This window comes from Eupeodes corollae, chromosome 3 (assembly GCF_945859685.1).
Source record: "Eupeodes corollae chromosome 3, idEupCoro1.1, whole genome shotgun sequence".
NCBI classification, from domain to species: domain Eukaryota; kingdom Metazoa; phylum Arthropoda; class Insecta; order Diptera; family Syrphidae; genus Eupeodes; species Eupeodes corollae.
Window position 1 is genome coordinate 51,017,821 of NC_079149.1, and position 24,529 is coordinate 51,042,349.

General features: G+C 35.0%; 2 protein-coding genes across 3 annotated transcripts; one reads left to right on the forward strand and one right to left on the reverse strand.

Moving 5' to 3' along the window:
• Positions 1-11,076: 11,076 nt before the first annotated feature.
• LOC129951306 (putative nuclease HARBI1) lies at positions 11,077-12,832 on the forward strand. The gene is made up of 2 exons (XM_056063398.1): positions 11,077-11,764; positions 11,833-12,832. Exons 1-2 carry the CDS (start codon positions 11,519-11,521, stop codon positions 12,586-12,588), a joined length of 1,002 nt encoding a protein of 333 aa, XP_055919373.1. The 5' UTR covers positions 11,077-11,518; the 3' UTR covers positions 12,589-12,832.
• Positions 12,833-12,853: 21 nt separating this feature from the next.
• On the reverse strand, positions 12,854-14,335 carry LOC129951307 (uncharacterized). Of its 2 annotated transcripts, XM_056063399.1 has the most exons (5): positions 14,046-14,335; positions 13,620-13,968; positions 13,459-13,539; positions 13,124-13,396; positions 12,856-13,057 (listed from the first exon to the last, which is right to left on the reverse strand). In XM_056063399.1, the coding sequence occupies exons 2-5, from the start codon at positions 13,962-13,964 to the stop codon at positions 12,971-12,973; spliced, it is 786 nt and encodes a 261-aa protein (XP_055919374.1). In that variant the 5' UTR covers positions 13,965-13,968; positions 14,046-14,335; the 3' UTR covers positions 12,856-12,970. The 2 variants fall into 2 exon arrangements, with proteins under 2 accessions (XP_055919375.1, XP_055919374.1); XM_056063400.1 differs by having other exon boundaries at positions 12,854-13,057; positions 13,620-14,335.
• Positions 14,336-24,529: the final 10,194 nt, after the last annotated feature.

Sequence of the window (24,529 nt, forward strand, 5' to 3'; positions counted from 1 at the left end):
TAAGGACGCAAAAGACGACCACGATAGTTTCCCTATAATCTCTACTCTATATACCGACTCAGGTGGGGAAAATGATTATGGCCGTCGACGGACGACCAACGATTACCGTATCTCTTTGTCGCAAATAATTCTAATGCCCTTCATAGAAATGCCTTTTACGGTGGAGGTAGGTTTGAACATTCAAGGATGCTGGATGCTTCTGTCTTTTGGCAAAAACCAAATGCAGTTCCGCTTCTAGCCACACCTGATCATCGCCGTTAGCAAAAGGACAATCATATAAAAAAGAAGAGCCATTTTCCAAAAGATGATTGTGTCACACCAAGAATGAAAGAAGAGTCGCCTTGCTGAATAAGAAGTTCCAGAATATCCTTTTTTCTTGGATTCTCGTCCATGTTCGCTGTCGTAAAGGGTCTGCTTTCTGTTTCTTGCTTAAGGATGGTGGTGGATGCGGGGGTTACTATTAAATTGAATTATAGTCGCTTACAAGTGTTCATTGCGCGTTTTATATTTCTTTCTTGCTTCTATCGAAATTACGTTTACGGAACTTATTCGAACGGGACTTGCATAACTTCTTGCTATTTGTTCCAAGGAAGCTAGGTAAAAACGCTAAAGTTCGTTTTTTTTCAGTTTGGCAAAAACTATTACCATTCAACGAGAATAGAAAATGGAAATCAAATGGTTATTTTTAATGTGCTCAATGGACAGACGAAGAAGGAACAATAGTGTAGATATAGGAAGTTAGATGTATGTTATAGACGCTGCATAGAGGGAAGCAAAGAACTAAAGGTTAAGGTTAATACTTAGGGCAAGACCATGGAAGTTGATGCATTTTTTGTCTTTGTTTTAGTTTTGGATGTCTGCTGTGCATTTTATTTGAAATTATTGCAACTTCCTTTCACATAATAGAGTTTGGGGAATTTTCGGAAGTTGGTTATAAAAATAAGAGTCATTACATCCAGAAAAACCGCTTTGTTTTTGCATTTGATTAATTGTAAGCCAACAGACTCTCAAAGCTCTCAAAGTAGTTATCTACTCAAAGGCGTCTATTTTTTAGAAAAAGAAAATTGTTTTTTTTTTTTTTCTTAGCGGTGTTTTAAAAAGGATCGATTATTGGATATTGGTATTGCAAGGTTATGACTCCTTTCTTTAGACAATTTTCCCTTAAAATCAAGTGTACAAATACAAAAATAAATAAATCTTCTTGATAGGGTATCCCAAAATTTTAACAAAGTATCTAAACAGTTTACAGTTTCGGCAGTATCAAAAATTAGAGAACATTTAAATTTGATATCAAGAGGTACTGAAATGGCATCTGCTGATATTTCGAAATGTATCTATCGGACATTTGTTGCTGTTTTTAGACTTTTGAATGCCTTTCTTATAGTTAAACGATTTCTGATAGTTCAAGGTTAAACAGTTGAAGTTAAGAGTGTTAGAACATTGAACCACAATTAGAATTTGACACCTTGCATTTGTGAAACAGTCTTTAAGAAACTGTTAATAAACAACGACATGTTTTTATCATAATTGCCTTACTTTTGACTTCTGAAAGTTTAAAGTGACTCCAATTTGGGAATATATGAACTTCCCACATTTTTGTAACTAACAAAAAGGAACTTTAAGTAAACAAATTTACAACTGACATTTAAGGGTTTAATAACATCATATTTGTTTGTAGTTTGTTGTTATTTGAACATTATACTTTTAAGCAATATAACAGCAGAAATCAAGGATATCAAAAGTGTTACGGGAATTACATTTTTAAAATATTGAGGAAAAAAAATTCTATCGGCGATATTTAAATGAATTTAAGACATTAATATTAAACCCCATGTGCAATTTTTTTTATTTATTTCTTGATGACTATATTAGAGCACTTTTGCTAGACTTAATTAGTAAGGGAACAAAATTCGTTAGAGAAATAAATTCCGTTTAGCCAAATCAAAACCTTAGGTGCAATTTTTTAACTTAACACTTTTTTACTTAACGTCCAAGTAATATGCAGAATTATAATTTTCTGTAGAGTAAAGCTTTGGCAACCCGAGGCTTGCAATTTTAGGTAACAATAAAATAAAGATTTAAATTCTACAATAAAGTTTAAATTTTATATACAAACAATTTGACAGCTGTCAGCTGAAGGCATCCCAAAATAGAGACAGGAATTAAATTCGCCGCCATTTTTGTTGAGTTAAGTTTTGGCAATAAATACACAATTGAAAAAGTAATATCTGCATTTTAAAGTGTTTTGGTAAAAAAGACAGTTTTTTAAATTTTCTATCATTTTAGTACTTACAAATCTTTAGACCCTTAACCAAAAATTTGCCAGCTGACATTCCCAATAATGATAATATAAAGAAAACTGTCTGATTATTGACAGATAGGGTTGTTATAAAACGTTAACAAGATTTGAATTTTCCATCAATTATGAAGCAAAGTTTTTTTTGGCAAGTTTAACAATTTGACAGTTGGCAGAACAAAATTCATGAGAAGTTTAAGGTTATTGAAAACGTTAGATTTGTTTTAATTGTCATTAATCGAACTGTCAATTTAAGTAAAGTATTTAAAGGTAAGGTAACCGAACGAGCAACGTTTTCAATTTAATAACATTTTCTACCGAAATTCAGAGTTGGTGACCACAATTTTAAGAGCAATAAAAAAGTTTAGTGCAAAATAGTGTACCTTTGTATCTATTTTGTGATGTTGCCGTGTCACTGAGACAATTGGTTGTTGAAGTTTCGTAAATATCGCTGACGTTCAGGCATACTTAGCAAACGATGCAAATCAGTCAATTTTACGGCGTTCTAAAAAATTCGTTCAGACTACATTATACATTCTGCATAATTACCTTTGTTTACACTCATTCAAGATCAAGCTATCTCGAGTGTTGAAGCCGATGAACCATTGGGCTCTGGGGAAATCCCCATGTGCTTCATGAAGCACCGTTTGGTCCACAAAAAATATTTTCTTGGTGCAGTTTATATATGGCACCGGCGTTATTGGGCCTTATTTTTTTGTCGACGGTAACGATCGTCGCGTTACTGTGAATGGACAGTAATATCGTGTCATGTATTAGTGACTTGCTCGCAAACAAAACAAGTTGGAAAAACTCAGAGTCTACATTGAACGCGAAATAGCTATTGTTTCGGCCGTAATAGGAACCTATCCATCAAACATTTGTTTAAACGATTCGACCTCTGCAATTCTACAAGTGAATTCCATGACTAAATATTTCGATTGTACTTCGAGGCGATATAAAAGTTTTTAAATATATCAAATGGATTATGTTTTATTTTTAAAATATGATGTAAGTAGTCAGGTCATGCCAGAGGTCTTGGGTTCGATCACTGCCTGTGCTTCTTTTACGAGTATTTTACGGGTACTGCCTCTTGTGAAGAATTGCCAATTTTTTTGTTTTTTCAATTTTGCCGTTCGGATTCGGCTTAAAACTTAAGGTCCCCTTCATCCCTGACAACAGTAATCGCACACAGGATTGGTTGAGAGTTGAATTTCACTAGGTTCTAGTTTTGAACGGACTGTTGCGTTACCCAATTTATTTATTTTTATTGGAAGTCTCATAATTGAAAACAACATGACTTCAAAAATTTGACAAATTGCTTCTTGATCTTCAAAATAAAAAATATTCTTGAAGAAGAGAAAAGTGAGAAGTGCTTACACTTCAAGAAGCTTTACGTATCCTAAGAGATAACATTTTTTGAAGGGACGCAGCAACTATGTAAATTCTCTGTTCATAATTTATTTTCCTAAAAAGATAATATTTCTTGTGGTTTCCTTCTTTTCAAAAGGATATGGAATCGAAGAATATTTACAGCATCCACAGAAACTTATGCAATATTAATGTTGAAATTTCAATCTGATTTGTAAATAAACATAACTTAGACCTTTCCCATAATACCAACCCCTTTTTTCCCCCAAATAATCTATACGTGTGTGCATATGCCACACATAACTCATATTGATTTAGTTTAGCAATGAAACATTAGCTTTGACATTTATTCCTTCGTACCAATTGAATCATGTTATCTTCTGTAGAGTTAATGTAGTCATTCGTATATCCTTATAGTCCGACATTAATCAATACTGATTACCCAGGACCGATGTCATATTTTATTGAACAAGATCCTGTAGCATCACACACTCAAACTCACACTAACACCCTCACTGACATCCTTAGTTACTCAGCTAGGACTAACCATACTCGACTCGTATGTGTATTTGCGTATGGAATAAATACAGTCGATAATTATGTCCACACCGTAATTGTGCTTCTCAACATCGCCATCCATTAGCCAATAACATTTATCTTGTTATCCTTTCCGCATCCGCAAATCCGTTTGCTATATTATGCTAATCGCTCCTAGCCAAGCGTGTAATTATAATTATTGATTCAATCGCAACCGCATCTCAACAGAACCTATAAACCTCCTCCTCGTATAACGTGTATTCCATTCGGATAATTTAGTCCTAAATGTCTCTGGCTTGGCTGGATACTTAAGCACACCGAAGACCAAACTGAATCGCATGTCTCGTGTGTCCGAGACCGAGATATCTAAGTGTAACACGAACTCGAACATTGAAATTTCTCCCAGTCCTTGGTACCATCTCTTAGGGGTTATTTGATGTCATTCTGTTTAACCTGAAACATCTTGACCTGGGTTAAGTTCTTCTCCATCAGTGGTACAGAGGTACCTCTGTCTATACCTACCGCAATGTACATTGTGCGAATAGATGTACATTTATACAGATAGACCATTGAAAATGTAATGAAGAGTGTCACCAAAGTATTACTCTCTGGTCAGGAGGTGAAGTACACTCACAACGTGATAGTGACTGCAAAATCACTGACAGGCAAATTACCCATAGCTGTTCGACCTATTAGGAGTCCGATATGTCCTGGATTCCCGTCTATTTTCTAGTTGAATGTAATTTACATCCGTTCGAGTGGAAAATGCATGGACTGGACATTGTCGCCGGGATTTTTAGACATGAGAACAAGTACAATTTTATAAATGTATGTAAGTATACATTCGTACGGATGTGTCAGTTGAAAGTAGTTTTGACTGAGGTTAGATTCCCATGGGAGGTAGTCGAGCCGTGGCCGCACACCACAAATTCCCGTCCATAAAAGCTTATAATGAGAACTGATTCTGTTTCGTGGTTCTAAATTGAAAAGAAATATGCGTAGAGAGAGGAAGAGAAAAAAAAACACAAATGTCCCAAATGAATGGTTTTTCGATTTATATGACAAAATTATTCAATTGTCTGATTTGGCAAAGCTTTACAATATATTTGGCAAGATAATTTTAGTTTTAAAGATTTAACATTTAAAAGATAAATTCAATATTTGACATCTCAAAATTTAAGTGTTTCGGTATTCACAGCACAAAGCGTTTAGTTAAAAGTTTTATTCTAGGAATATTCCTGGTGTTCCACAAGGAAGCCGTCTTGGACCTCTTCTGCTAATAAATTTTCTAAAAAATGTAGTTTTTATTAAAAAATGTTTCTTGTCTTACTTATGGTGATACTACTGTAACATTTCGTTATAAAATATATAAAAGTTTATACAATTGTACATTTGTCAGAATAATTAAAACCTAAACTGTACAAATTCAACAAAATTCAGACAGAAATAAAGTTTAAAATATTAAAAATAATATGTAAATTTAATTTGTTTTCATGTTTTTCATTTCGTAAATTGAAGCTGAATGAAATTAGAGATGAACAAAAGGGGTTCGTTCGTAGGTTATTGTCTTTATGGTTGTAGAAATTCACGTGCAACAGATGGCGTTATATTTGTTGAAACCTTCTGTTTGCTAAATATTAATGTTAATGTTATGGCAACTCTATACTCACAAGCATTATGACAGCTGAAATCAAGGGTATCACAAGTGTTTAGCGAATTACATTTTTAAAACATTGAGAACAAAAATTTCCAAAGGATGTATGAAATCGTTAACTTCAGAGAAAAATTTCAACTAGTCAAAAACTGGTCACAAAGACTTAAATGAATTTAAGACATTAATGTTAAGCCCCATGCACAATTTTTCTGATTTATTTCCTAAAACCTAAATTAGAACTCCGTTCAGCCAAATCAAAACATTTATTGAAGTTTTTTAACTCAACACCGTTTTACCTAACGTCAAAGTAATATTCAGAATTAAATTTTTGTATAGGTTAAGCTTTACCATAAAATCTAGATTTAAATTCTACAGTTAGGTGTTGAAAATTCTATATACAAAAACAATTTGACAGCTGTCAGCTGAAAGCATCCCAAAATAGAGGATGGAATTAAATTTTTTAAGTTTTTGTAATAATAGGTAATATTTACCTTTTTAAAGTTTCCCGAAAATAGAAATCTTTTTAAATTTTCTATCATTTTAGTACTTTAAAACCTTAAGACCCTAAACCAAAAATTTGACAGCTGACATTCCCAATAATGATAACATTAAGTAAACTTCAGATTATTGACAGCTAAGGTTGTCATAAAATGTAAAGAAGATTCGAATTTTCCATCACTTATGAAGCAAAGTTTTTTTGACAAGTTTAACAATTTGACAGTTGGCAGAACAAAATTTTAATAAGATGTGTGTAGATCTTTGCGTGCAACAGATGGCGTTATAATTGTTGACACCACCAGTTTGCTAAATATCAAAAAAATATCTATATCCATACAATTAGTGAACTAAGTCGAGTCAGCTTACAAAAACAAAACAATATTTGTATTAAGTTTTTCAATTATAAAAAAGATTACAAGGCCGGTCGTGCAGAGAACTCAAAAATTGTATGCAAAGCAACGTTAAAAAAAAATGAGATTTTAGAGTGTAATTATCCTTATATTTTTTAAAAAGATTTTCCGTGATACTTTTAAGAGGCTCGAGAAAATGTAAAAATTCTTTTCGCATTGCATCTTAATTCTACTTTTATCTGAAGTGAAGAGTATGTACTTGTATTAGTAATAAAGTTTAGTTAAATGTGAATAAAACACAACTTACTTTTGGCGCCCCATGTCGGACATTTGGTTTTGGTGACATCTGTCAAATCATTTGTTTATTATTTAGTTGTTTACGCCAAAGTAAAATGTCAAATTACACTATTAAACAGCACGTTCAAATGATAAAACTTTATAATAAAAATGAATGTTCTTCAACTCTTCGACGTTTGGTAGCCAAGTTTAAGACGACCGGTTCAGTAAACAATCAGGAACTCAAGATCGGCCAGGAACATCGCCGCGGTCCGTAAAAGTGAAAAGATAACAATTCCTCGCCGTGTACAAGAACTCGGCTTTTTGCAGACTATAACTTGGCGAATTTTCCGTCGGGACTTAGGCCTATACCCGTACAAGATCCAACTGACCCAGGTGCTCAATGTTCATGACCATAGACAACCCTGTTTTTTTCGCTGGACTTAAAAAGCTAGTACCCATAGGTGGCCGAAATTGAACCATATGGACCTAGACGACATGTGGTTCCATCTGGAAGACGCTACGATCCACACAGCAAACGCCACGACATCTTCACACAACATCTATCCCCCCTTATTTTAAAACCCTATATGAAACAAAATATCGACAAAATGGCCGCCGTGACTTCGGCGACACACCTCCATCCCATGGTCTAAACTTTCGATGACGCTGAAGCATAATAATTGAGGTTATATGTCGAATTATCTTATCCCTTAGCTCTTGAATATTTGCTGGCTGATCGAAGAACGTTGTCAAATCACATAATCTTGGCGACATCACCACTACGTGAAATATCACGGTCAATGAGTTTGTCGCGCAAAAAAGCCATTGTTTCGTTACTGTGTGGCAAGTAGCAGCATCCTGTTGAAACCACATATCGTTAACATCCATATCTTTCAATTCGGTCTGTAAAAAGGTCGACCCCATCTCACGATAGGGAACAACAGTCACAGACACTCCCTGACCCGACTCATTTTGTTTTTTCCACAATCACCCTTGGATTTATCATTCACAAAAACAATTCAATTCGATGAATCCACTGCGATGAAAATGTGCCTCATCATTGAAGATGATTTTCTTCGAAAATTGATAAATCACTGTTGCCATTTCTTACTTCAGAGGCTTCAGTTTTTGATTTTTGAGACCTTGTAAGTATGTAAGTGCAAGTCCTTATGTATTGCATAATGTTCATCAACGACGAGTGTGAGAGTTGCAATTGTTGGTCAGGACGACGAGTTAAGGTGGATGGCTGTGTGGCACTGGTATTTTCACATCTTCTACCGACCCAGCTGTGACCACATTTAGACGATTAATATTGGCAGAACAAACCACGAAATGCACTTTATGTACTTTGATTTGAACGCCCATCATCATAATAATTCAGAATAATTTTAACTCGTTTCTTAATGGTGTATCTTTGCATGGTTTGAATTGAGTAAGTCTAAAATTGAGAAACATCAAATGAAATGCAGAAAAAACTTGACGTTTCGGTGTGGTTTAATCACCGTATAGATTTGATGTTGAATATTGTGGTACTTAAAAATGCGGTTGATCAACACTGGGTTAAAAGATACCATTCAAAATTTAATAATTTGTACATTATTTTTAGTGTTAATTTAAAAGTTTTAATATTTAATCATTATTTTTATTAGGTATTAAATAATATTGATAGTAACATTTTCTATTTTTCTAACTTACTTTTTTATTCTATACTCTTAATTTCTCACAGATTTTCATTTTGAAACTTAAGCCTTTAGCCTTTTGTATTCAAAAGATGTTTCATTGAAAAAGTTTTATTGATATCTTAGAAACAGAAGTAATTATTCCAATATTACTATAGCACTGTCTGGAGTTCCACAGGGAAGCCATCTTGGGTCACTTCTGTTTAACGAAATATAACAAATCGTTTTTATTTGTTCTGATGATATACAACTTTTTTGAATAGAGTCTATTAGATGATTTGGGTAAAAATAATTTTCGAAATATAAGACATATAATGTATGTTTTATATTAAATATTTTGTTTTTTATTGTTATTATCTTTTTACCCTTTCCTTTCAATACATACTGTTGGCACATGTCTGTTGGTGACATTTTGATTTCTCAATTACAGGACATCAGACTATATTTGCATGCGGAATTTCTTTTTATCCTCCCAATAATTCTCCTGCCACCCATTGGCCCTTAGTGATTTCCCAATTCCCAACGGTTGACGTTTTATCAATTACCATCGATTTATTTTTCGATTTATTATTGTCATGATTTTCGATCATGTTGTTGTTGTTGTTGTTTTGTTGTTGTGAAAATTTGTATTCAACGTTTTGGGTCATTTAGTCATCGATGGTTTAGATGGGTGTGTTGTGTACCAACTTATGTATGTGTCTGTACAAAGGATATCACGCAATAAAGCAAAGCCAAGCCAACCCACTTGATGAATCCTCGATGATAAATCAAAAATTTAGATATTTCACCGGAAATAGAAAATGTGAAATTTATGGCAAAGTTCGATGACCACAGAATTAAATTGAATATTGAGAACTTGCCGTTAGTTGTGTGTGCTTGATTTATTATTTATGTATGTGTGTGTGAAGGTGTGTCTATTTTATATTTTAGTCCTCTAAAAGAAAAACGGATGTGGCATTAGTTATCACACGTGCAGATGCAGATTAAAGATATAAATACAATAGATCAAAATTTTAAATGCACTTTCCAATTTAAATGCATATGTCCAATAAATAAAATATCTACATACATGAATGTATGGATGTATATTGAATATTGAATATTTTGAGATAATAATCATCATGATGAATCCCTTTTGTATTTAAAATAGAATTCCTGAAAATTTAATTTACAAATGGATCCTATTGTGATTTATTTATAAAGATATTGTTGTACAATAGAACAAGTCAAATTTATTATGTCAAGCTTTCCAAAAGGGAATTTTTTTGTTTGAGATAAACACAAATTGTTTCAATATTAAACCATGAAATGTATGCTTCGAGGCGGCCGTTAATTTGTTTAATCTAAGTTTTATTTGATTTTTTTTGAAGGAAATTAACGCGATTTCTTGTTTAATGTTGCCCTTTAAACTCCGTTAAGAGCATCGTTGTGTCGTCAGCTCGTATAGCCATACACGATTACACTAAATGTTGGAAACCTTATCATACTTTTTGTATGGTTTCTGATTCTTTAGTTCGAATCCGAAGTCAAAATCAATCTATCACGTGACGCGTCAGGTTTTTGAGTAACAGCTTTTAATAATTCAAAAAAATCATTGTATTAGACTTTTTGAGGCTATGTAAATTTATAAAGTAGTTTTTTTTCAATAAAAACATCATGTATCAAATCTACAATCCCTTACTTTAATATTGCGTTTTAGAAATGTCCAGTATCTTACTTATTTTTCAAAAAATCGTCATACGTTTGTTGAGAGTCTTTACCTGTATCTAAGGCAGTAATGCTAAAATCCTTCTAAACATAAAAAACGCAAATCAAAATATGGAGTTTTTGATCTTAAAAATGTATTGTAAGAGAACATTATGTTTTAACATGGTTTTAAAAAACCATCTTTTTGGTTGTCGTCACCATTTTTAAAGTTCAAATATTTAAAAAACGTGTCCAGGATATCAATATGTTGGAACGTTCTTTCTTGTAGCATCTTTTTTTTTTTTTTGTTTTTTGAGTTATAAAACTTTAAGCTGGCAAAACCTTTTTTACTCGCGGCCATTTGTCAGCTGTCAAGTGATTTATTTGTAGTTCGTGTCATTAGCTGCGTTCAATCTCTTTCAAAAATCCACATATGAAAGATATATACCCTATCTTTCATATGTGGATTTTTGTTGAACGAGATAGATAGATACATAGCTATCAAAAAATAAAAACAACTTTCAGCTGTTCACAAAAAGCAGAGAAACAAGTAAGCTTCGAAGTCAAAATTGTTCTAAGATAAAACATTTAATTGAGAATTTTGATCTCCTTTCCGAATGAGCAGGAGTGTCAACTTCAAATAACATTTGGTGTCTTTTTGTTTACCACAGAGAGAAAAAACTAAATGAGAGAGCCAAATTTCCTCGTCTCCGTCCCTTTGTGCCTGTCTATACGCGTTGTGCCCACAACGTTGTGCTCACAACACTATGTGTCTACATGTGTTGTGACTACTCATGACCCGTTTTCCATTTTGTGTTGTGGAACGAAGAACTTGAAACATTTGTGTTCGAGATTTTGAGCGGGTGATATACTACCGAGACCGACATACACAGTACACAGGATTTTGTCTGCTTTTTACAAGATATAGAATATAGATATATAGAATTTTATAGATTCAAATGGATACAAATAATGAAATTATTTGTTTAACTGCAATATGCGCAGCAGCAAATGTTTTATTTTTGCTAAATGAAGAAAAGGAAAAAAAAAGAAAAAGACAAGGGAATGGTCAAAACCTTGGAGGCTCCGCAGGAATACAAAAAGTTCTTTTAAACTTTTAAATGACGAACTACGCTTAGAAGATAAGGACGCGTACAGGCGTTATCTTCGTATGAACGAGGATTCTTTTAAAGAACTTTTAAGCATAGTGCAGAACTCAATTCAAAAAAGGAATTCTGTTATGCGAGAAGCTATTCCTGCGGAGGAATCTTTAGCGATGGTCCTTCGATTTTTGGCTACGGGGGAAACTTTTCGAAGTTTGGATTTCCAAACCCGATTATCTCGGTCCCATATTTCCAACGTCATGATAGCTTGCTGCAAGGCAATATACGATGGCTTGAGGAATAAATATCTTGAAGTAAGTATTGATTAGATTGTTATTCAATCAAATAGGTTTTAAATATTGCTATTCAAAAATATTTGCAGTTCCCATCAACAGTCCGACAATGGGAAGAAATCGCCAACAGCTTCGAAAACAAGTGGCAGTTTCCTCTATGCCTAGGTGCCTTAGATGGAAAGCATATAGCTTTCAGAGCTGCAAAAACAGACGGTGCCTATTATTATAATTATAAAGGTTTCAATAGCATCGTACTTTTGGCCATGTGTGATGCAACTTATAAATTTACATATATAGATATAGGCTGCAATGGCAGAATAAATGACGCAGGCGTGCTCAACCGAGGTGACTTGCGTGGAATTATTGATCAAGCGCATCAGTATTTTCCACCAGATAAAGTGATAGGTAACAACAAAAAATTACCTTATGTTATCATTGGTGATGATGCTTTTGCGCTTGAAAAGCATGTCCTTAAACCATATCCCTACAACAGCAAGGAAGAAAGTAAAAAAATATTTAATTTTCGTTTAAGCCACGCAAGGCAAACGATTGAGCACGCCTTCGGAATGTTAGCCAACCGATTTCGTGTTTTCCAAACGGAAATTCACTTAAGACCTGAAAAAGTGCAGGAGATAGTCAGAACATGCTGCCTTCTTCATAACTTTTTGTTGACAAAAAACGGAAATTCCGAATTCCCTTCTGCTGTTTTAAGAAGTGGAGAACAACAAGAAACTGCTCCTAACACTGCAAGAAATCCACAAAAACTGGCATCCTCTATTCGTGACACATTTGCGGATTATTTCCAAAATGAAGGCGAACTACCATGGCAGTACCAATATATTTAAAATAAAAAAAGTTTAAATATTTTTAAAATTTAATTTCTTTCATTTTTCATTACAAAATTAACTCTTTTCTTAAACTTCCTATTTAAACATTCATTATCTTAGGCTATAAGTTCTTAATGATAATAAATTAATAATAACAAACATTAATATCTCAGTCTATTAGTTCTTAGTGACAATAAATTAATAACAAACAATAATATCTCAGTCTATTAGTTCTTAGTGACAATAAATTAATAACAAACAATAATATCTCAGTCTATTAGTTCTTAGTGACAATAAATTAATAACAAACAATAATATCTCAGCCTATAAGTACTTAAGAATAATAATAAAAGTAAAAAGTAGAAACTAAAAAGAATAAAACTTTGTTTTCACTTTAAAATCAATTTTCTTCGTCAAAAAGACCTTCCATGGCTTGCTCCAACAAATTAGGATTCGATGTTTCGTCTGAGGAAGTAAATTCTTGATCCTAAATAAAAGATTATGGATTATATGAAAATATATACATATAAATAAAATTAAAATTGACACCTACTAGATCTGGTTGAAACATCGTCGAAAGGGTATGATTTTCGTATTCCTTGTCATATTTTTTTGACTGCGCATCCTTTATGACATCCAAAATAATCCACTTTGTCTCGTCCTGCAGTTTTTCAGGAAGACTTAACATTTCCATTTCAACCATATTAAAAAATGGACGCAGCCTTGATTCCCGAGATTGTTTGCTTTTCATCTCATTTAATATGGTTGTTGCAGCAGCCATTGTCCCAATTGCCGAAGATGTCAGGGTGTTTTCTTTTCCTTTTGCCTACAGAAATTAAAAAAAAAAGTATTTATTAAAAACAAAAAGAAAAACTATTTTTAATTTACCCTTCTAATAGGTGTTGAGGAACTAAAACTATCCCTACTAGTAGAGGGCACGTCATCGAACTGGGAATCTGAACTGATGTTCTGTGAAAACATTTGAAGTTATATTAATGTAATGTACATACATACGTACTAACTTATATTCTACACAATTTTTTACTTACAGAAACTCCGCATGTTTCGTCATTTAAATCGTGCAAGTAGTGCAGTTGGTCAAAGCACCATAGTTTAGGAACGTACACCTCTTCTATTCCTGCTCCACTTCTCTTTGACCTAACCACCAAGGATTTTTCTTTACAATATTGAGACTTTATGGTTCTCAATTTTAATTTAATTTCCCTTATAGTCACATTCGGCTTGTCAACTTTGATTCTTTGAAAAAGATCTTGAAAACTTTTCTCTCGCTCAATTCGATTAGTATACAATCCATGCTTTGCATTGTATAAATTGGGGTAGTCCCCAAATGCTTCAATTAAACTTTTTGTCTGTTCTTTCGTCCACATCGACATTTTTCTAAAAGAAAAATTTAAGATAATTAAATTTTATTAAACAAAACAACGAATTAACATTTGTCGTTCAAATATACTTACATGAATAAAATATTTAAACACTTTTACTTTTCAAGTACCGAAATTTTCAAAATTAAATTCAACGGTTATTTATGAATATGTATATACTATGTGTACAAAGTCGAAGAGCAAAACAAATGTACCTCTCGCATCGACGAACAGAAAATAATGAGAAATTCGGAACGAAATGAGAAAGGAACTGTACTGCCCAAGCAGAAAATTCAAATTCTGTCATGAGCATCCCGTCCCTTTACTCAGCTCCTCTCTTGCCCACAAACTCTCGTCACAACGTTGTGGGCACAACGCGTATAGACAGGCACTTTGGAACCTCTTACTCACATTTTTTATAGCGTGTTGAATTCGTATCGGTGTATACATGTTTTCACCTCGAAGAGCAGAGAGAATCGAGACATTTGATATTTCTTTCTCTCTCTGGTTTTCACAAATTAATTCTAGCAAACAATTTTCGTTTGTCAATGAATTACGGTAAACGTAAAAACGGAAGATTGTGGTGAATTTGTTTTTCATTTCTCTTTCTTTGAGTTACAGATAGATGGCATTAACAACCAAAACCAGAAAAGATGTGTTCAGAAAGAGTGTATAACAAGTTTAAGGTTTTTTAGACTAGACTTTATTTGTTATGAACAAGTACATGTTTTTTATAAATGTATGTTATGTTTATTTCAATAGTAATACCTTAACATAACTTAACTGCTGTTTTATCTACAATATACTGCATTGAATTATTTAACATCGAATTAATTATAATAGGTGGAAATAATAAAGGTCTACAGTTTACCGGGAATATTAATATAAAATATCCATATCTTCTGTAATTGCGGTATCAATCGATATTTTGTGGAACTTAGTGTTAACGTAACATTTATTTGTCATGAATTAGTCTTTCAGCTGTTTTATACACCAACAAAATTTATTATGAAATTTGGCTGCGATAATAATTACTTGAACACAGCATTTTCTATGTTTATAGTTATTCAGGTTTAGCCCTTAACTTAGATTTGCATTTATTTATGAATAGCCTAAAAAGTTTAGCAAACATCTATGAATAACCCACAATGCACTTTCAGAAAAACTGTAGTTAGAACTTTCCCTCACAGATTTTTCCTTGTCGCTATAACTGAAAGATAAGATATAAATAAATAGTAGAACTGGGAAACTTATAAAAATGATGCATAAGATTTAAATTTTGGTTGAAGAACAAATTTGTATATTCTCTTCACAAAACCACTGACCTAGCGAGAATACAAATACTTTTACTTTTGTACAAAAGTACTTTTCGGCTTACATATGTAGTTAAGCCTTTAAAAACAGCACACTAGCTTAGTGGAAAGCATAGCTTATCGCCAATTCACAAATCTTATGCGATGAAAATTGGCAACAGAAGTTTACGGTTTTTATTTAGTCTCTACTTAAATCACTTATTTTCAGTATTTTGGAAATGTCGGTAACATAAAGAAAATAAACAATGAGTACACACAAATACAATAGGAATGTAAAAAAGAGATGAGTAAATTAACGAATCGCGGATTCGTATATGAAAAAAAAGCGAACGCCAACCCCTGAGGGGCTGGCCCAACGGTTCGACTTACGGAATAAATAAACGGTTATTAAATTTGACAATATATTTATTTAACGACTAATCAGGTCCGGGCTCACAATTGAACTGATTAACTTAAAACTAATTCCCTAAAATAACACCTAACGGCGTGCATCGATGATTGCTGCGTCAGCGACCTTGATACTCGTAGTGTCGGTGCATTCACCTCAATGCACCGTTGTCCAGAATATGATACCCACCAATCGTGGGAACTTATGAGAATATGCTGTTATGCTGAATTGGCAAATCATAGTCGCGCGTGTTGGCGCGAGGTGTTAACTCCTCCCCCTTTGAAAATCTACGTCCCGTAGATCAGTATTTTAAGATGAGATGTTAGGGGTAGGTAGCACCGGTGGTGGTAGGATTTGGATCTTTGGTAAGTCAATCTTCCTGTGCAGCTTGCGCCATATCATCCATACAACTATTGCCAATATCAGGAGGATCGTCACATCCGTAGCAGTATAGGTGTTTAGCCGATATGATAGGCCATTCAGGATCTTGATGTTCTTGATGCTCATGTCATGAAGGTATTCGATGTCCACTTTGTTCACTTTCAAGGATGTGTTGGTTAAAACTGGTGGAAGCGCTTGAAGCGATGTTGCCGTCAGGCTAACAAATGTTCTGTTATTTAGTCGAATTGATTCATTGTAGAGCTGGATCAAATATGTACCGGAGAGATCCTTTGATATGTTCTTGCTATATAATTTTCCTTGGAAGTTTGTGACAAATATCGTGTCTTCCTTGATCAGTTCCGTAATACTGGCTGTATTGGTACGAATTGCACAATTAGCGTGCCCTCCTTTAAGCAACCGAACTACGCATCCCTCTTCTTCCAATTTTTCTAAAGAGCTTTCATCACAAGTCGTCATGTTGCCCATACTAAGGCAGTTGGATATTATGCCATAGGTATCTTCATGGTTTGCTAGAATCTTAGAATAAGGTAGGTCGACTTGCTTTCCTCCCAGGATTGACGCTCTGGTCAATAACAAGTTGTACTCAGTCCTGCTGACTTTAGGCATAGATAGTACGTACAGTAGGATGGAATCGTTGGTATAGACTGATGGTTTACCAAATTGCAAAGCCTCCACAACGTTAGCATATGGTAAAGTTTCAACTTCGCTGATAAGCCTGTTGATCTCTTCATGGTCCAAGAGATTTGTATTTACGATTCCGCTTCTCGCCATCTGGCAGGCGCGAACAATTTCGTTTACATCTTCTTTCACCACTAATAATTCGTCCATAACGTTTTGCTCGTGGATAGCCCTATTAGACGATGACGTTTGGATTACGGTGCTGTTAATGACCTGGTTGATCCTTTGGGTGATATCCTTTGTTATCCTAAGGATCCTCTCGTTTATTTTGTATTGATGATTATTATTCTCGATTATGTTGTTCTCGTTTTTGAGCACTTCATCCCAATCTGCTGCGTCAGGGTTACCGGCCAACCATTTCCACGCAGAACCAATCCAATTAATCGACCTTTGCCTTCTATGCATTTTTCCTTTGAGCATATCGATTCGTTCGTGAAGCTGGGTAAGGTGATGGCGTGCCACGATTTTCTTTTCAGGTTGCTTGATTACAGCTTGGACAGCTAAAGTCATTTTGTTGAGCAGATCTTCAAATTCATCTAACCGGATCAAATGCACCAATTTGAAGTGTCCATCGATAATCCACCCTGGTCCTTCCTTTATTGTTACCATTGGGGACTGGTACTCGAAGATAGTGAAGCCTTGCACGGCCGTTAGGAATAATAAGCTATATTGTGTTTTAAATTTGTTACATTGGTTAAATATAAATAAATCAGTTAAATATAAACTTAATAAGGAAAAAAATAGGTCATGAAAAGTTTAAAAATATTAATAATGTAATATCGTTATTAAAATATCTAGAAAAAATGGAAAAATTAAAATTAATATTCTGAAAAAGAAATGGTTATTAATTATGTAATAATATAGATAATATAGTTTGGTTTTTGTTTAGGCATGGTGCCATTGACCTTTTTTTTTTTTTTTTTTTTTTTTTTTTTTTTTTTTTTTTTTTATACATATATATTATAAAAAATTAAATTTTTATATATAAATAATTTTTTGCAATTTTTATGCAATTTTATGTATGCATGTATTTCATTAGTATGATGATTTTTGCCATACATTTAATAAATATACAATTTTTCTGCATTTTATTCATTTCATTATTCTATGCTTTGGCTTTGACATTAAGGTTTCGTTACCTATGTCATTTTATTAAATGTACTATTTTATACATTTTATGTATTTATTTCATTACATTTTATCATTTTATGTCTTTTTACATTACATTGCAAGGGTACATTTTTTTTTTTTTTTTTTTTTTTTCGATGTGTGCTTTCTTTGTGCGGGTGTGTGTTCTTGTAGTTAAATATTCTTTAATTGGGATTTGTGAATTTTTCTACCTGTGTCTGTTATAATGGTTACCTTGTTATCTTTTGCTACCACCTCCTTCCGATACAGCGGCTTATGTTTGCCCTGAATCCTCTTGAAGGATGTGTAGACTACGTCACCTTTTTTGTATTTCTTCGGGATAGATTTCTTTTTATTATGCCATTGGTTTTTGGCCTTTTGATTTTTTTCTATCTTTTCCCTAAGTTCCTGATTTACTTTTATCCGATAATTTGACATCTTTTGATAATTTACTCTGGAACTTCTGTTAAAAAACATGTCAGATGGTTTTCTGCCAGTGACCGAGTGAATTGTATTGTTATATCGATCGACCGATATGTGTATCAGCTCCCTTAGCTTAAGTTCTTTATACTCGGCTCTCAAACATCGAAAAATTTCGAGAACTGTTGAATGAAATCTTTCAACTTGGCCGTTAACCTCGCTACGATTAACGGGTGTTTGGTACATCTTTATGTCGAGCATTTTGATAAAGTTAATTATTATGGGGCTGAGAAAACTTTTTTCATTGTCTGTAACTAATATCCTGGGGACTGTAAAATAGTGAAGTACTTTCATCACTTTGTCCCTTAGATATAGAGAGGACTTGTTCCTAATGTGGAATAATTTAGCAAACTTTGAAAACTTGTCGATACATGATATAAACTTTTCACCCTGGATTTCCATAATATCCATGTGCAATATCTCACAAGGATAAGAGGGAATAGGAGTAGGCTGAAACATAGGGGTCGCCGGATGTCGATCATACTTGTTTGTAAGGCAAATGTCACAGGACTTTACATAGCGTGTTATTAAGCTATTCATTTTCGGGAAGTAATATCTTTCAAGGAGCTGTTCCTTGTTCTCTCGAGCATTTCTATGAGCTCGCTTGTGTTCCTTACTAATGAGTTCCCACACTCGATTCTCGTCTGTGACATCTTCAACAATTCTTTGTGTCAGCCTAATCTTATAGCTGGAAAACGTTTCCAAATATACCTTTTGCAGAAGTTCCATACAAAGTTCAGGAATTTTAATGCCATTAACTATATTGGGCCTAAGTTTGGCTTTAAGGACAGCTGTTAGGGCAACGTTATCTAGATACGGAGTTGAGAAGTAGTGTCTTATGTAACCGGGATGTGGTTCCTCCATCGAATCAAGTTTATTATCTGAAACCCTGATAATAATCTGGTTTCGGAAAACATTCAATGGAGCTTCCACATGAGGAATCAGATCCGTTGAATCCTGCTCTGCACTGTGCATTGTTCCACTGGCCGACACAGTTGAAGCCGATTCGACATCTTGTGATCCTAAGGAGGAAACCTGTTCGAAAGCTGTATCAGTATCGGATCTACCATCAGCGAAATTTTGTTCGGAAGCTGTGTCTGTTGAAGATGTGTTCTGTAACGCATTCACTTCACATTCTGTTTCAGCTTTAGCTGAGACAGTCGAGTGGTCGTTTACAATATTAAGTCTAGAGAGTGCATCCGCTACGACATTAGATTTACCGGGCGTGTAAATCAGTTCGCAATTGTATTCTTCAATCCTCGACTTCCAACGCTTCAATTTCGCATTGTAGTTGCGGTTACCTAGGGCGTAAGTCAGCGGTTGATGGTCGGTGAATATTCGGATTTTTTTCGCTCCGTAAAGATAAGACCTGAGGTTGTCTAAGGCCCAGACTATCGCCAACATTTCCTTCTCGTTCGTGGCGTAATTTTCTTCACTACCACTCAAAGACCTTGAAATGAAGGCAATGGGTCTTTCCTTGCCTGTTTCACCTTGCGACAAAACTGCACCAATTGCTATATTTGAAGCGTCCGTCGTGAGAATGAACGGCTTATTAAAGTCGGGGAATGCCAGGACTTCGGCAGAGGTAAGGAGTACTTTTAAATTATTGAAAGCTTTTAGCGCACACTCATCTAATTTAATTGGGATTTTCCTTGACTGGTTGGCTTTAACTTGGGCATTTTCTCCCCTAGTTAAGTTAGTCAAGGGCTTGGCGATCTTGGCATAGTCACGAATAAATTTCCTATAGTAGGAAGTAAGCCCGAGGAATGATTTTAGTTCCTTAAGGTTAGTAGGAGGCTGTATGTTCTGGATTGCCTCGATTTTCGTATTATCTGGTCGTACACCATCAGCAGTTATGACGTATCCAAGGAATTCTACAGTTGTATCCATAAAGTGGGTTTTTTCAAGGTTGACTTTCAAGTGCGCTTCACTAAGTCTTTTCAAAACCATGTCAAGATTTTCTAAGTGCTTTTCCTCATTCTCACTGAAAACGATTATATCGTCGATATAAACGTAACATATTTTCCCTATGAATGGCTTGAGCACATCGTCAATTGTGCGTTGAAAAATAGCTGGAGCGTTTTTGAGCCCGAATGGCAGCCTCAAAAACTCGTATTTGCCATTCATAGTGGAAAAAGCTGTTTTAGGAACATCCGAGGGTTTCATGGGAATTTGGTGAAATCCCGAGGTCAAGTCTAGGGTTGTGAAGTATCGGGCGTTCCCTAGGCTAGCAAGAGTGGCATTTATATCCGGTATTGGATATGCATCAGAAATTGTCACGCTGTTAAGTCTTTTGTAGTCGATGACCATTCTGAATTGCTTCTCGCCATTCGCCTTAGGTTTTTTGGGCACAACCCAAATTGGTGAATTATAAGGACTTCTGGAAGGCCTTATTATCCCTTCGTCTAGAAGTTTATTTATTTCTTCCTCAACAACTTCTCTTAAGGATGACGGGTACGGATAGCTCTTTGTATATATAGGCTCATCTGTATTTGTTTTGATTTCGGCCTGAATGGAAGTATCGATTACTTCGTTAATATTGATCGGCCCGAAAAGCGATTCGTGTTTCCTAATCAATTTTTCCAATCCCTGTCTAATGTCGTGGGGAAGATCCTCATTAAGCACAACGTTCACCTGTCGTGATATCTTTGCTTTGAGCGGAATCTCTATATTGGGTTTTATCGTTAGAAGGTTGTTTTTTCTATCAATGACAGCCTCCAATTCTTTGAGGGTGTCATCCCCAATGATTCCATCGAAAGAATCGAGTCCAGGTAGTACAAAGAATTTAACAGGAGTATCATTGCCAACCTTAGAGAAAAATCTTCCCTCGACATAATTAGAAATTTTAACATTACCAGCGGCAGACTTTACAGAAAAAGGTTTTGGAAGCGAGATTGAGGGCTGGTCGATTTTTGGGCTAATGAAATTCTTGTTGGCCCCCGTATCAACAAGAAACTTCAACACTACTCCATCCTTTGCAACATACTCTATGTATGGTACGCTAGATGGCCCCCTGACATAAAATTTATCTCGTCACAAGTAGCTTCCTCCGCAGATGCGGAGTAGCTTTCTAAATCCACTTCGTCTTCCGCTTCGATGTTGTACAAGCGTTGCTGCTTGTTAGGGAAGTTATCAGAGGCTGCTCTACGTTTAAAGGGGTTGCCCTGGAACTTTGATCGATTTGCATAGTTCACTTGTTTGCTCTGGATGCTTCGATCAACATCCATCTTCTCCGAAGGCTTCGGTGCAGGAACATTTTCCTGAGGAGCATTCCAGGCAAACCTGTTATGCTTCCCTATTGAATTTTGTTGGGGCCTTCTCGGAGGAATATTGGGTCTCACGTCTCTATTACCAAAATGTTGATTCATAGGAGACGTGATGGTGTTAGAGAAGGAAGAGGAGTGTACAGAACTACTCCGATAGTTGACGTTCTGTATTTCCAGGCAGGCAGAGTAAGCTTCTGGGAGTGTCCGTGGCCGTTGAATCATCAACATTCGTGAGATATCACCATTGAGGCCACGCACGAACACATCCAGAGCCCTATTCCGGTAGGTTTCTACCAAAGCCCTTACGGTTTCCTCACTATGTGACTCCGTTTTTATTTTGTTAACCATCAACGATAATTGATGGTTAACAGCCGCATAGAATTCATCCAGCTTGCTGCCCTTTTGAGCAAGCTGGTTGAGCTGGTGCTCCAGAGTTCGAAGGTCTCGCTTATCTGCATAATGTAGAGATAAGCAAGTCTTCATCTCACTCCAGTCACCATCAAAGATATTGTAACTAACTAGAGCGGCGTCAGCCGGACCTCTGATTTTACCCCGAATGTGTTGTAAAATCGCACGGTAAAGCGGTTTTGATTTAACTATTTCATAGTCTTTAAGGATTCCCTCTACAGTATGTATCCATGATACATATTGAGTAGGATTTCCATTAAAGACCTGAAGTTCTTTAACGCAGTCAGGTAGCTTACTTATTTCCCTGAGATCAGCCTCTGTTTGAGGAGGACTAAGCTCAAAATGGCTAACAGCCGAAGAAGGTGCAGCTGAGGAGGCTGACGAATTTGTTTTTCCTTCGACAGCTTCGATTCTCCTCTCAAAGCTTTTCAATTGGGAAATCAAGCTACCGACTGCCCCAGTCAATTCAACAATTTGTTGGGCGACTTGATCCATAGTTTATGTTTTTATTTTAAAAATCTCTCTCAAAAAATAAAATAAGAATAAAAAAAATGTAAAATGTAGGCTTACCTTAACAGACACTAGGCACAGATTATGAAAGATTATTTTTCACCTTATTAAACTTCTTTTTTCTTTTATATCAAATAACTGCACACACTCACACTTGCACAATTAATAACAATTAATAAATTAAATATGATTATTCTTTTCAAATTAGGAATAATATATATATATCTTTTCTTTGAATAGCTTAATGCTTCAAGGATCACTTTTTCTATAGAATATAGATAAATTATGGGCTCTTTTTTCCCACTCACACAATTATCATAACTTCCTCGCTTTAGTCTTTAGTCTTTTAAAAGATATATATTTTTTGTTGAAATATTTTTTCCTGAAAAAAAGGGTTTAGATTTAGTACTCCCCTTAACCGACGGAATAGGGTTTCCAAGGAACCGTGTTGCGTGGGAGGTGTCGTTTGAATCCCGTTTAGCCGCAAGCAGCCTACTAATGGAACGATCACCATCACCGTCGTATCCTTTAGCCTTAACAGATATTCGCATGTTCCCATGTTTATGCGAAAAGTTTAGTTATTATCCAAAATGGTCAACTGTGTTCCCATGTTAACAGTGACGTTCACTCAAATAGAGCGTATTGGTAATGAACTAGGATCTACAGGCGAAAAGGATACAGTTTTGCAACGCGGTCCCTGCTCGGGCGCCAATTAACGAATCGCGGATTCGTATATGAAAAAAAAGCGAACGCCAACCCCTGAGGGGCTGGCCCAACGGTTCGACTTACGGAATAAATAAACGGTTATTAAATTTGACAATATATTTATTTAACGACTAATCAGGTCCGGGCTCACAATTGAACTGATTAACTTAAAACTAATTCCCTAAAATAACACCTAACGGCGTGCATCGATGATTGCTGCGTCAGCGACCTTGATACTCGTAGTGTCGGTGCATTCACCTCAATGCACCGTTGTCCAGAATATGATACCCACCAATCGTGGGAACTTATGAGAATATGCTGTTATGCTGAATTGGCAAATCATAGTCGCGCGTGTTGGCGCGAGGTGTTAACTGAGTATATAAAAATGTTTTCAATGTTTCTGCGTTGTTTTATTTTAATGATCCATGTTTACATTCTTTAACTCTCGTTGTCAATGTTCCAGCAACTCGCAGCCAAAATTAAGTCGATGAACTCTGAAAATTGAACTAAATCAGAGTTTTTTTGCATTTTTCAACGGTCTAAGCAAAAATTAAACGCATAAACGCAGCTAATAATAAAACAAATAATAGTTGTAGTGCTTTCAGAGTTTTAGGTTTCTAGGTCCTAATTCTCATTGCACCGTTGCAACACCTTATTTATTTTACTTATTTAATAATTAAAACTGGCTTCAAATAACTAACTAATAATATGCGTAATTTACAATTGTTGCTAAATCTTCATTGTTCTGGCACCTAACAAGAGTAATTAATTTCACTTCATATTCGAACGATATTACTCGCAAAGTAACACAATGAGAATACCAAAAAATTGTTCATCCACAATTTTGAATTTTCTTTGAACACCTCTGAACAACATGGCATCCGCCATTTTTCGAAGGTGGACGCCATTTTTTTTTTAATGTGGGGAGTATGCACATCTTCTTGCATAAGTATTCGTTCCCCACATTTTTTTTATATGGAGTTAATACTTATGCAAGTTTATGTGCAAATCGCAGCTTGTAGGCAAAAAGAGAGCAACCGTCGAAGTTGGTTCTCTCGTTTAGTTTTTTTCTCTCTGGTTTACCAACAAATACAAAAGGCTGAAATAAATTTTCAAGTTTCAAGTCACATACCTACATTCTACATACCCCAGAAATTCTTGGATACGTTTGGATTCCTTTTTTAACATCTCAGCTGTTTTTGATCAGCTGTTATTTTATACGTAAATCCCTAACAAAAAGGTATCCGGATGCTCTATCTGTCTGAGATTGAATCGTCCAACGCCTGAACAACGCTTCCA

Coding starts and splice junctions, on each gene's coding strand:
- LOC129951306 (XM_056063398.1), top strand. CDS start 11,519: ATGAACGAGGATTCTTTTAAAGAACTTTTAAGCATAGTGCAGAACTCA. Junction 11,765..11,832: donor TGAGGAATAAATATCTTGAA/GTAAGTATTGAT, acceptor AAATATTTGCAG/TTCCCATCAACAGTCCGACA.
- LOC129951307 (XM_056063400.1), bottom strand. CDS start 13,964: ATGTCGATGTGGACGAAAGAACAGACAAAAAGTTTAATTGAAGCATTT. Junction 13,540..13,619: donor ACGAAACATGCGGAGTTTCT/GTAAGTAAAAAA, acceptor ATGTTTTCACAG/AACATCAGTTCAGATTCCCA. Junction 13,397..13,458: donor CCTCAACACCTATTAGAAGG/GTAAATTAAAAA, acceptor TAATTTCTGTAG/GCAAAAGGAAAAGAAAACAC.